The sequence below is a fragment of the Gymnogyps californianus genome, chromosome 2, assembly GCF_018139145.2.
Source record: "Gymnogyps californianus isolate 813 chromosome 2, ASM1813914v2, whole genome shotgun sequence".
Lineage (NCBI taxonomy): Eukaryota > Metazoa > Chordata > Aves > Accipitriformes > Cathartidae > Gymnogyps > Gymnogyps californianus.
In genome coordinates, this window is record NC_059472.1 from 135,693,263 (window position 1) to 135,706,823 (window position 13,561).

Here is a 13,561-nt window from a genome sequence, read left to right on the forward strand (position 1 = left end):
TGGAATTTGGGATACTGACTTCAAAGACTCATACTTAGAAATATGCATCCCTTACAGCAAAGTAACAGTTTCAACTGGCACAGCGCTCTTGTTTCTAATTTTTAAGGTTTGCGAGACATCAGGCCTCAAATTTTAATCTCGTTTGGGACTCCTGCCACTAAAACCTGGAATAGAAAACCTAATTTTAGGAAAGAATCTTTCATTTCAGAAAAGAGCTTTTTTAAAGAGAAATGTCTTTTTTCTTAAAAGAAGAAAGACAGCAGACAGTGCAACTACAGTAGTTTGAATTCAGTCATGCTTTAATTTTTCAGACAAGAATGTCTTTATTAAGAAATACTCATTAATTATAGAAGGTATCTGTTTAGCTTTTCTCTGTAAGTACAGAATGCTAAAATCCCATGTCAAAAGGAAGCATCTGCATTCTACAGAGCATGCTAGAAGTCAATTATTCTTAAAATTAATGTGACTGAAGTGCTCTGCTGAAGAAGGAGTATTAAATCAGAAGTTTAGGTGATATGCTTATTTGGAACTAAAATGATATGTTGATGTCCACATCATAAAGTTGTATTAAAGATATACATGCAAGACAGCACATAAAATGGCCCTTAAGCCTACTAAGGACATATATATCACAAGTATAAAATGATTACGTTAGTAATGTAGACACTGTCAACCTCCTTGTTTTGAATCTCCTCCCGTGATTCCCACAGAGTAGACCTTAAAATGAATTGGTCACAGCAAAAAGATTTATCTTCTACATCAGGAGATGCGCAACGTGAAATCATTTACTCGTATCTTAAGTAACAGTCTAATCATCAGATGTGGAGATGCAGATGCTAAACAACTTGTTGACTAAGGGAAAAGAAACTGTGCTTTCGTGCCAGTAAGCAGATGCGCTCAATAGACTGGCTCATAAGTGCTGATTTAGAAACAGCTGTTAATGCTACCATCATCTTTAATATAGTTCATTTCCCTCCACTTCCTTTGTTTTCTGTACATACATATGCTCGCTCTATACAGTTCAGTTGTGCTAGTCAGAGGGTGGAGAAGAGGGAGTGCATTTTAATAAATAATAGGCAATCAGGACCTGATTCTGGGAAGTGGTGAGCACTCTCAACTCCTGCTGGAGCTAACTTAGACTTGAAAAACAGCATAAAAATATTCATAAAACCTACAGTATCAAGTTTGTCATAGTAGACCTTTAAACTACTTTAAAAGGATATAGTTTTTGCGAAAGTTGTAAATGGCACAAGCTAGTTCTTTCACTGGAAAAAAGTTCAAGAGTTTTTCAAGTTCACTTCAGTAAGGGCCTTTTCTCCCTCCTTTATTTTCATTTTAATTTTTTATTTTTCTTTCAGTCATTCTCTCCTTTCTCTCACTCTTGCTCTTTCTCTCTTTCTTTCGTTCTTTCTCCTCTCTTCTTTTGGTTTCTCAGGGTGTTTTGTTCTGATGCATGTTTTGTGCAACACCTGTAAGTTTCAAATGAGTTGTATGTTTGAAAAGCACAGTTTTCCATGAATCCAGATAAATTGACACTCTGAAGTACTTCCCACAAAGTTTGCTTCACTTCCTTCCCATTACTAAAATACAGATGGATCACATATCAGTAACAACTGTACCCTCCATAATTGACTCTTCAGCTCCAAAGGAAGTTCAGAATTCCAATATCTGAATTTGATCTCTAGAGGAAATAACAAGTGAAGGACCTGTCTCATATTATTAGCACATGAGCATTAAAGTCGTCTTCTAGAGTCCATTGAACTCCATGGAAAAACTCACACTGACATTAGTGTACTTGGGATCAGGTCAAAAGCAGATTTCAGTACTTTATAATGGAGGACACACAGAAATATGTCTAAAAAATACCTAACGTATTCCCTCATACAGGAGTCCTGCTGTACCTTAACACAGAAAATGACATCAAAATAAACTCATAATATTTTCAGTGATAAACTTCACTATAATTGATTTCTAGCTTTTGAAAATAATCTTTGACATACCAAATAAAGAAATTTCCTATTTGACATTCTCTAAGTAAATCAGATGCAGATTATTTGAAGTCATTAATAAAAAAGCCTAGAGCTTTTTTTTACCTTTTTTTTTCTTTTTTAAATTGTTACCATTTTCTCTTTACGGGAAGCCTGACAGGCTATATGCCAGTCAGTAGTGTATATTGTCCTATGGGAGCTCCAGGGTTACCCTCTTCCTCCTACACTCAAGAGAGTGCAGGCAAAGGTAGCTGGAGTCCTTTCAGCCCTACTTTCCTTAAATGCCATGTTTCCCAGACAGTGGGTCTTGTGCAGACATAGTGTTGCATGCTGGATCCTCTGAGGAATTTATAAATGTATCTTGCACTTATTCTTGAAAAGGGAAGTCATCGTCCTTTAATTGATTTATATCAACTAATAGACAGGTGCTAACCTAGACTCATCCCTGGTGGAGGCATTTCAGGGCATGGTCGGATGAGCTAGTCTGAGGGTAGGTGATCCGAATGAAGAGGTACTCCCCAGCCTGTCCTTGGCTACTCATTACCTGGAAGCTGGTGCTAATCGGTCCTCCTGGGTTTAATGCTCAAGGAGAGAGACTGCTCTCGACTGTGGTTTTGTGAAGTGACCTGAATTATAAAAAGCAGCAGCAACAAAATATTGTAAGAAAAAATGGAAAACAAAAAATAATCATTTATTAAATTGGAGTAGAAAACAGTAAAAAAATGTCAGCCCAGCAGATGTGAGAGTTTAGCTCTGTCTGTGAGGGGAGAACAGAAATGAGCACCTGCATCAGGAGCCAGGCAGTAATCTTCCTGCTCGCGTCTGTCCCAGCCAGACCAGTTTCTGACAATGACTGTACGAGTATTAGCTTCAGTTTCTCAAGTATCCAAAAATGAAATAGATGCATCTGGAAGGTGGTTTGCCTTGATCTCTCCTGTTCCAGTAAGTTACAGTAGGTTGAATCCAGGCTGTGCATTGAAATTTTTGCTTCCAATGCATCATTGTCATTTTTCTTGAAACCACTTCTTTTATACTTTATTATTTTGTTTCAGGCTTTCAATGCTGCGACTTATTCTGTGAATGTTCAAGGACATAAAAATATCCGGAGAATTGCTTAGGTCTTTTAAACATCACTCCAATCCTGTCATTTCTTCTTACTGAATAAAATTCTCTCGGCCCTTTTGTCAGAAGAAGAGTGATAATATTCTGTGGTACTGGGTTGAATCCAAAGTGTATTATTTTTGATGTTTAGATTATCACTGCAGTTACATCTACTGCACTGTCTGGCACCAGTAAAGTAGTGTCTTTTGCAAGAGAAACTTAAAAAACAAAAATAAACAAAATGACATCTTAACTTCCCCCAGAAAGCTGCCAATGCTGTACTAATGCTGTACCCTTTTGAAGACACTGTTTCCATGGACACATCTGATATGTGACCCGAGTATGATAATTACCAACATCACAGCAGCCAGTAATAAATACCTTCCCCTTTACACTCATTTCACTTTACAAGCCAGATTCTTTGGCTCTGATGGGTTGACTAAAGGAAAGGATGTGCTGTGCTTTGAGGCTCTTAACTAACCTGGAATCATTTTGCTCTGCTCCCAAGTCACTGGCTTTAACAGTTCACATCATTGGCTTTAACAGGAATATAGAGCATAAAAAAATAAATATAACTCTCTTCCTTCCCACATAGAGATAGTGACACTAACTATCAGTTCAATTGTAGTAAAATTTTAATGTAAAATTCAAAGTGATAGTAAAGGTTAAACACTGCGATGTTTCCTGGATGTGTAAGACAGATTCAGCAAAACAGCATTTTTGTGGCTCTATTACTCATGTTGTACAATATGTCCTGCTGTGCCTGTTCCTTGCTATTTCTTTTAAAACTCTGAAACACATTCTGCTGAACGCAGCAGAGGATACACCAACATCGCAAGCTTTCTTGCTTTCTTTCCAAGTGAAAAGTTGCAGACATTGTTTATTTTTCTGTGGAACCTTCATGTGAAGAGCTGCACAGACACACACGCATGAGATTTTTTAGCAACATGAACTCTGAATGGATCAAACCCAACAATCTTCTATTCATATTTTTCAGTGACAATATTTTAAGTTGATCTGAAATCAACTTTTAATCTGGTCCAATATATTCGACAGATGCTATGCACATCTCTTTTTTTTTTTTTTTCTTTTCTTTTGGCTATTGGAAAAAAGTCCTTGTGGTTTGCAGTGCTGGTACTTTAGAACTGTGCAAATAATTTAGGTTTACTTCCCCCCCGTATATTTCTATGCAGAGAAGGGGAGGAGGGGAAATGAGTTTCAGCTGGAGCAAAATCTTGGGGTTTAATGTGACTTAAATACAGATACATTTTTAATCTTTCATGCTGTGAATTTATTTTCCATTCTCATCTGAAATTATTTGCTGGATTTGACTCAAATTTATAAATGCCTTGCCCTCTGGCTTTGGGGGTATTTATTTGTCTGAAAAATTTGACCAGGTTCTATGGCTAAATGTAGTAGAATTAACTATCAGTCAACTAGAATCATTTAAATACATTTGTGAAATAGACAGGGAATTTGTAAGTTTTGACAGTAAGAAATGCTCTTTCAGACACTTCAGCAAGTAAAAAAAAAAAAAAAGAGCTTTTGAAGTGCTCCACCTGAAATTCACCACCAGTTTACAGAAACAAACAGGCAGGAAGCAATGCAAACTTTTCAGTGCAAGTTCCTTTCCAAAGTAACTACCCTCCTTTGAAGGGTAATTAAAAGCACTGTAAGCACGAGGGGCAGCACTATGGGTCCCTGCCACCAGACGGGGCTCTCTATTACATGAAATGTGGGTTCTTCTGCGCAGTCCCTTGATGGGACCCATTTTGCCTCTGTTTCCCTGCCTGTGAAATGGCATTAATAAGTTTTTCAAGAGTATGTGAACTTTTTAAGGTTTTCTAAAGGGCTCTGAGATCTTCCTGTGGAGCTATCTGCTGCAGATAGCCTGGCTGCCTTCTTGCGGTAACCCCTTTCCCTCCTTTGCAGTTGTTATCCTCACATCCCCAGGGTTCATGTCCTATCCAAAACTGGATTGCTTGCTCTTCAGGGAAGGCTTGCTAAGCTTTTTACCATACAGACAGAAAGGCACACTAAAAAAAAAAGAAAAAAACCCCAAGTGCTGTGCTACAGCTAGAAAGATCATTATTACCTTCAATGACCCCATCTTTATTTTCTTGTTTTGTTTTTCTTCCGCGAAGGTAAAAGTTTGGTTCCAGAACAGACGAATGAAGTGGAAGCGGGTAAAAGGGGGCCAGCAAGGGGCAGCAGCCCGGGAGAAGGAACTGGTGAATGTGAAAAAGGGCACGCTGCTCCCCTCCGAGCTCTCTGGCATCGGCGCAGCTGGTCTCCAGCACACAGGGGACTCACTAGCGAACGACGACAGCCACGACAGCGATCACAGCTCTGAGCATGCACACTTATGATACACAGAGAGTGTCCCAGCTCCGTTCTCAGGAAAGATGCTTTGCTGGCAAGCCTTACACAGGCATCGTTTACGTATGCAAGTGACTCTGGCAGTGATTTTTAAAGTTGTTATGGAAAATTCAGGCTTATTGTGTCGGCTTTTCTTGATTTTTAGATGGTTTACAGTAAGTGCCATGTCTTAAAGGTGCCTCAAGAGTGGAGAAGTGGAAGATGAACTTACTTTGAACATTCCAGATTTGTTTGTCATGTTTATGACAGCGGGCAGGTATTTTTGCTTTAGCTTGCACTGAAAATTACATTGCTCTCAACAGACGTTATATTCTGAAAACCACAGTGCCACAAAATCACTATCTAGTGGATAAGAAATGTATTTTAACTCTGTATATATTTACCTTACAGCATTTTCCTGTCTTCACTAATTTTAGCAATGCATTCATATTAGCTGATGGCAATAGTCACTCATGACAATAAATGGCTTTTTGTCTCTTTATTTTTGTTTTGTTTTTCCAAAGACATACAATACATGCAGATACTTTTGTTCAAGTAGAGAACAATACAATAGTGTCTGCTAGGACACGTCCTTGTATGACAGACAAAACAAACCTTATGTTGCATTTACTATCAACTGCTGCTAATAGGGTATTATTAAACTTACCTAGCTCCTCAATTCTTCTTATCTTATAACTGCAAAAAATGATTTTTAGGATCATAAGGATAGTCCAGTAACCTGCCAAAAAATGTCATGTTCCACTCATGCTCGGCGGAAACTTCCCAAAGGATTATTCATTTCTACTTTGTCATAACTGAGTACATTGATAAATACTGACACTCTGCAGAAATGTTGTCGCTTCATCTTCAGTTTAAAAAGAACAGCAGATAAGCTGAATGTTATTATCAACTGCTTCTGTTGGTAGAAATCAAAATATGAAGGTAACTCAGTATTGTGTCCCATGTGTAAAATCAAGACACATTTTCTGTTATAAGCTTTTGTGTACATACAGGCAAATACCAAAACCCAAAATTTAATGCAAACCATTGATTGTACTTTGTAAAGAAATATGTTTAATAAATAATCCTTTTTAAATAATTCTGGTCTCCCTACAGTGATTTCATAGGATACTTAAAGTGTTTTTTGTAAAAGTCTTAAGCAGCTCTGCCTTTTTTGGGTCTTTCGGAACTTAGTCTGTGGGCAACACAAAGCTATGTTTTCAAATTTAGGCTTTTAATCTTGGATAAACCTTCTACCTTGATCCATTTGGGAAACTCTTTCCTTTAGCAGGAAAAAGGCATCTAGTAGCTAATGATGTCTTCAGCCAAAAACAACAAGAGTCTGTTCAACCATTTTTCCAGATTTAGAGCAAATATAAAGGGTTATTTTGTTGGACCTTGTTGAAATGGATGAAATGGAATAAATATCAGGAAGGGATGCATACTTATATTATCATGCCTTTGTTCAATAAAGCTGTTCAGGAGAAAAAACCAAAATATCTCAAAAAAATTCGGAGATGAATTGGACTGGGTAGCATGATAGAAGGAGCTGAGTGAAAGAAAGAGCGAGCAAGAAATGTGCGTATCCTAGTAAAGGCTTGTGAGCATTCACTGAAGCTCCGCTATGTGGAGCAGTAGGGCATCATAAAAGTTAAATGTGATCAAGAACTCTGTGTCTGTTTTCCAAATCCTTTCCACTGTAGGTTTGATCTTTCTTGCACATTAATTGTTGTCATGATCATTTTAGTTTAAAATATCCAAGCAATGGGTAATTAATTTCTTTAAAGACTTCAGAGCATTTTATTGATTCCAGCAGTTAAGGGGTTTTGCATTTGTTTCTCAGTTCTTTTTCAAATGCCTTTGTCACACAAAATTGCTGAGAATGGGAGTAGGATAGAGAAGTAAGCCAACTACTTGTGAATACTTGATGTTTTTGATTTCATGGCTGGATGGGAAAGTTTTTTTGGGTGGTGGTGGTGAATATCAAAACAGGAAAAAAACCCTAGTGATTCAGACTAAAGCTTTTTGTTCTTGGCTGGTTTTTTCCTCCCTCTTAAATGAAATATAGTTAAATTTCAAAATGAAAAATTAGAATGAAAAGTTGAAAAAAAGCATCTTGAATTTTCAAATAACACTTTTTAACAACAGAGATTTAGTCAAATATAATGTGACTTGGTTTGCTAGTAAAGAGAGGAGAGAAGATTATTGTCTTTCAAATACTCTGTTTGCCAAAAATGCCTTTTCAGGTTTGCAGAATTGTTTGTTGCTGTCTTTCATAAAAAGTTTAAGACTGAATCTGAAGAGGGATCAGCCAAGTTTGAGCTGACATTTTACAAAACAAATGGAAGTGCTTTATTTACATTATCTGAAATGTACCAGCAATGTGTTCCTAGCCCAAGGCACTTTGAAAGGTGTATTATTCTGTTAGCGGCACCGTGATTTGACCGGGATACTTGCAGTGGGGGAGCAGCCAATATGTGTGATGATGGCAATCTGTGAGCCATAATAATCTCATTACCAGGAAGAATTTTTTCCTATTGAGAAAGAGAGTCTTTTTTCCATTTTCCTAGTTTTAACTGAATCTGTTGAGACTTAAAGTACAGGTTAAAGAAAGAGAAACATGTGCAAATGGATTTACAGTGCTAGTAGAATTTTTGTTTAGATAATTGAATGCACCTTCAAACAAAGGACCAAATTATGTAACTTTATATTACAGAAAAAAAAGACTACTAACAAAATTGATCATCTCCCATGCTTTAAAAGCAGCTCAGACTTTGAATTTGGCTGTAAGGTGCTAACTGTATGTAGTAACCTCTCAGACTACTTAAAGACCTCCGGTGGCTTTAAACAACGGTTTTGTGGGTACACCATTGGTAAGTGCAATATGGTGCAGAGATCCCACACTGGCAGAAGTTGAAGCTATGAAGTCTAAGCACAGTGAGCTTCCTACCATGGTCTTGAAGGAATTTACTTACAAGCACAGCCCCACAGAAATACAGACATGCTTCTTCCAGATTTCAGCTAGCTCATGTTCAAGCCACACATAGCAGCAATGAACGCCCTAGGCTTTAACTCCACTTTGCGGGTTAACGGGTCTGCTTAGGACTCATCAATGCAGATGATGTCTCATCTTGTTCTGAATACCCCGATTACTCAAAAACTGTCTTATGGAAGCCCCCGCAATCAGTCCCCTGCTGTAATATATTATGACTTTGTATCAAAGTTTCAGCATAATTTTGCTGCTGAAAACAGCTATGGATAAGGGCTTTTGAACTATAACTTGAAGTTTTGTTTTATCTTCATTGGCTTATATCTGTCTGCAGACTAACAGAGGGTTCTTCTACCAATCTAGCCATACGGTATAGCTAAGACTGTACCATTTAACAGATGGACAAAATCAAGCCCTAAGATTGTGATTTGCCCAAAGTTGTGCAGGCACTTGCTGGTAGAGTGAAATGTGATGAAACCTAGTTTGGTTTATTTATCTTTATTAGTTCCTCTTATTAAGCAGTGGCTAATCACTTTTCATGACTTGCTGTCAATGAATCCTGCTTCTGAGGACTAAAGATACATTTTTTGAGTTACAGTAATTTTGATTTCCTATCTGTCCAGAGTCTACCTCTCTTTGATGTTCTGTTGTTAGCATATGGCTGAGCCAGACACAGAAATGTGTATTCTTAGGAAACATACACAGAAAATATAATTGACTGTAAAAAGGCAGTGATGTTTAACAGTTTAATTTTCAACATGATGGATGATAAGAATTCTTTTTTCTGCTGTCTCTGGTGTACAAGGCTATATATTATTTGCAGGGTTTCCTTCTCTTCCCTTATGCCTGTTGAGTTTTTATTTTGTGTTTTTGTTTACTATGGCTTCATTGTTTTCAGATTTATTTTGACAATAGCAGTTCAAGAGGTGTGGTTAAAATAACACCATTGCAAGCTGGCTGAATTTATTAAATCACAAATTGGAAGTAATTTGGGAATTTAATTAAATGCTTATCTTTTCTTGACTTTCTTTTCTTTTCATTGGATTCAAAACTAGTCAAAAAAGGAGCACAAGAAGAAGAGACTCTATGCCTATGTCTTTCCACCATAGGCCAAGTTTCAAGGTAGTTTATGTATCCTGCTTTCTTAAATGAAAGCTCTGACTGCTGCAATAATATTATTTGTACAAATAAAGAAAGAAACACCATTAGGACGTGCACTCTTAGTAGCTATGAGGAAACATAGTTATATAAGTTAGGGACAAAATGTCAGCTTGAGCCTTCATTTAGAATTTCCTGGCTTCAGTCAGTTTATGTCTCTTGGGTGAGCTTGTATTTAATAGAGTACATGTAGTATTTAAGATCGACTACAAGATTCAAGAAATTTTAAAGAGTAATGTTTAACCAATTATGTACTGTAATTTAATATTGTTACGTGGTGTGTGTGGATTGAAAGGGAGAATTCTGTACACAACCTGATGTCTATATTCATTTAAAAAAGGCAATGTAGCTGATAGCTGGCAATAACTGGCATAGGGCTTCAGTGATGATGCACATTAGTACCTCAGATTAATAAGGACTTACTAGAGCTCATTTGCTTTTATATATTTCTATTCATTTTCATTTTAAGCCTATAGTCTTTTGACATCATTTACAGCTGAAAGCTGCAGTGTAGAAATCATTTTCAATGTAATTTAAGGCCCCTGGCTGTTAGTCTGGGCCTCCGTGTGGCATAATAAGAGGTTATCGCAGTCATCTGTAAAACTGCAAACGTATTAGAAGTTCCTCCGCCATTTATTACTTCTGCCCAAGTCGTGCATGCAGATCTGTTAGCCATTGTCCTTTTTCTGGCATCTGAACTGTCATGATTCCTATCTGCGGAAATTTGGTGAAACTTTACTTTTGTTCAGTTGAAAACAATCACCTGGGCAGTAGACTTGGCTAGTATATACAAACAGAAACGACCCCCAAAAGTGTTGTAAATGAAGAGTTTGTTAAATAATAGTTGTAGTAGGAAATAATCATAATTCCCTTTTTTGCAGTGCTTTTCTGTAGACAGACTCCAAAGATTTTTTAAAGAAAGGTAAGTTTTGAAATAGCCTTTTTAATGGATAACAACAAGGGACTCAAGTAATTTGTTCTGGCCACCTTGTATCATAGGTCCAGTAAGCCTTTTGGGATTAGGTTCAGTGCCCTACTAAACGTGCTGTGAGGACTTGGTTCTGTTCTTTTTTTATCTCATTTGGCCCTTGAATGCTTTCTATGACAACCTCTTCCAATCCTCGTGACAACGTCTTCCAATCCTCGTGACCCTGACTCTTTCCCCTAACAGGATTCACAAAAAAAGAGTAAATATGTGGTTCTTGAAAGCAGAAGTGAAAGATACGGTTGAGATAAGGTATAAGAATGTGATCCAGGACATTAAATAATAATTAAAATGGCATTAGTTCTGTTCAGAGGACTAATTGACTGGAATAAAGCATATTGCCACATCCCTGTTCTTTCCATAAACAGTTTCATATTTTTGTGTACCAATGTGACTATTTTAGAAATTTTTACCTATTATGTTTGTATCTATTAAGGTTATATATTTGAATTTAAATATGCAGTTCTGATGTCTAACAAAATAACATTACTAGTCCATGGATAGACTTCTCTCTCTCAAGAGAGAGACAAAATTTGGCCATAAGTATTTTTCTGCTAACATTTGGATTTTATTTGTAAATTTTGAAAATTTAGCATCCATTAAGAGAAACCTTGTAAAATGTTATTTTACATTAGTGACCAACAAGTTTCAGATTCACTCATTCTTTAAGTAAACAGCACAATAATTGATTTCTGTAGGAAGTTTCTTATCTTATAACCATATCATAATATCATGGGTTTTGTGTTATAAAAGCATGCTCCAAAACCATATGAAGCAATGAACACGGCAAATATCTATAAAAGTGGTTTAGTATTTAGGAACAGATTCTCATCCTTAGTGTGACCACAAATATATAGACACTGTATGTGTTACTTATGTTTGCTTATGGACTGCAGGGTTTTTAGAAATATGCCTATTCTGAATGCTTACCACATTATTTGCCAAGAAAGTCACATGTACAGCTGAGAAAATACTAAAATGGGCATTTTCCCAAATTAAAAATTTATCTTGAAAAGTGCCTTTAGAAAAATTTTATGCAATCACCACAGAAATGCATTTAAGAGAGTAAAAACTACCAGGGGAAAAAAAACCCCTAGTTTAGAATTACAACACATTGTAAATAATTTTGTATATGTATTTCTATAATTCTCACGTATATACCTATTCATTGGAACTGTGGAAATAAAATGCGCAATTTTTTAGTTCATAAGCGATACCAAGTACAACATAGAGCTGTTACTTTTCTAATTTTAGCATATTTGTGTAAGACATTTGATTCTGATGACAATATTATGAAGAGTTCTCAGGACTCCTTTTATATAGAATATTTTTGCAAGAAAGAAGTAAAGATTCTTCTAAGGAAGCAAAGAACCTCATCTAAAGCCTATAGATGGCAATGGAAAGATTACGATTGATTTCACAGGGATTTGGATTTAGCCCAAAGTACACACAAAAGTTCATACAAATCAGTGAACAGTTCAGGATTAAGACATTAGCCAATAATTTCCAAAGTGACTGTTGACTTTGTGCCTCCGTTATGACACACGGTATCCTGATTTCAATGAAGTTTTGAGTACACAGTGAAAATTAGGCCCACTTTATGGAAATGTGAGTTGAGGACCCCATATTACTAGCCAGTTAAGAAAATTTTGCTCTTGGTTCTAACAAGAGTCTTATAATACAGGATTTCTATAGCTGGCAAATCATCACATTATGTTATTAAATCGTAGGTTTCATAACCAATATAGAAGAAACTTGCTATGCTGCTTTCCTTCTCCTGTAATTTGTGGCATTAGTAGATAAGAAAAATAAAGCACATTATATATAGAGGTAGGTTTGAACAGATGTTCCCGAATGGTTGCAGGGGGGTAGGGGTGTCGAGGAAGGTAAAACTTTCCTTCCACTCAGATGTCTGTCTTGAATTTCTCACAGTTTTTGCAGACAGTTTGGCTCACTTCCAACATACATCGTTGCCTGTCTGGTATGAAAAATGCCATCTGTGGTGTATGGAAGTTCTTTCTTTAAAAGTGGCCTGCTAATTATTCTTCAGGCAGGTGTTACTAAAGTGAAGTCAGGTGTCAAGCATGGTATAACCTTCAAATTGCCTAAAATTGCCCTGTTCTTGTATGCTGTTCTTTCCCAAAAGAATAGAACAGAATATTACAGAGAATGAAATGTTGGCTGATACAGGATTGAGATGACTCATGCAGCAGTACGTATTGTGGTGACACTCAAAAACTGAAAGTTAAAGGATGTGGGCTGAATGAAGTGTATAAATTTTCCAAAACAGATATCCTTCTGATTCTTATAAACTGACTTTCTGTTCCTTTACGTTTGCACTGCCATCTTGCAAAATGTTAAAAATTCTGATGCTCTCAGAAATTTCAGACGGTTAAAAGGTGTTGGAAAGAATTTCCTTCTGTGCTTTAATAGACTGGGAGAGCTGTTTGTTGAAAAGAGCGTGGAAGATGGCTGTATTGTGTGAATGACACCTGCAAATTCTCACCTACATTCACTCTCCAAAACACTCGTGCTTTAAAGCTTTTTGAAGATTAATAGGATGGTTAATGGGCCAGAATCAACACATGGGGGCTGCAGGCAGCCATTCAACCGATCCATGAGACCCAGCTCCCAAGATAAGCACTGCTGCTGCCTCTCATTTACAATAGTTAGCCTGCTCCTCTGTTCCTTACATGACATCAGCCCTCCCAATAGAAGATGAAAACTCACCACACTGAGCCAGATGTTACAACACTTCTCTCTCCCTAGCAGATGAGTGTTGTTAGGAGGTGAGGGATTACCAGCGTAAATGCAAGGCTTCCTATTTCCTATGCTGTTTTCAGAAGGTCTTTTGAATAAAGAGTCCTTTTACTCTTTGTAACCTTGGCGTTCAGAATGAATGACATTGTTAGTGGTTTAAAAAATGAGGATGAGGAAAGCACAGGCACATTTAGTCCTTTTCACAGTACGACTTTGCATTGT

The 13,561-nt window shown here is 37.0% G+C and overlaps 1 protein-coding gene across 1 annotated transcript in view; it reads left to right on the forward strand.

Annotated features, from left to right (window-relative positions):
* Positions 1-6,529, forward strand: part of MEOX2 (mesenchyme homeobox 2) — a 54,265-nt gene extending 47,736 nt beyond the window's left edge. Inside the window, exon 3 of the mRNA XM_050891702.1 lies at positions 5,234-6,529. Within this exon, the coding sequence (XP_050747659.1) occupies positions 5,234-5,458 (225 nt within the window). The 3' untranslated portion in view covers positions 5,459-6,529. The remainder of the gene's footprint in view (positions 1-5,233) is intronic.
* Positions 6,530-13,561: the final 7,032 nt, after the last annotated feature.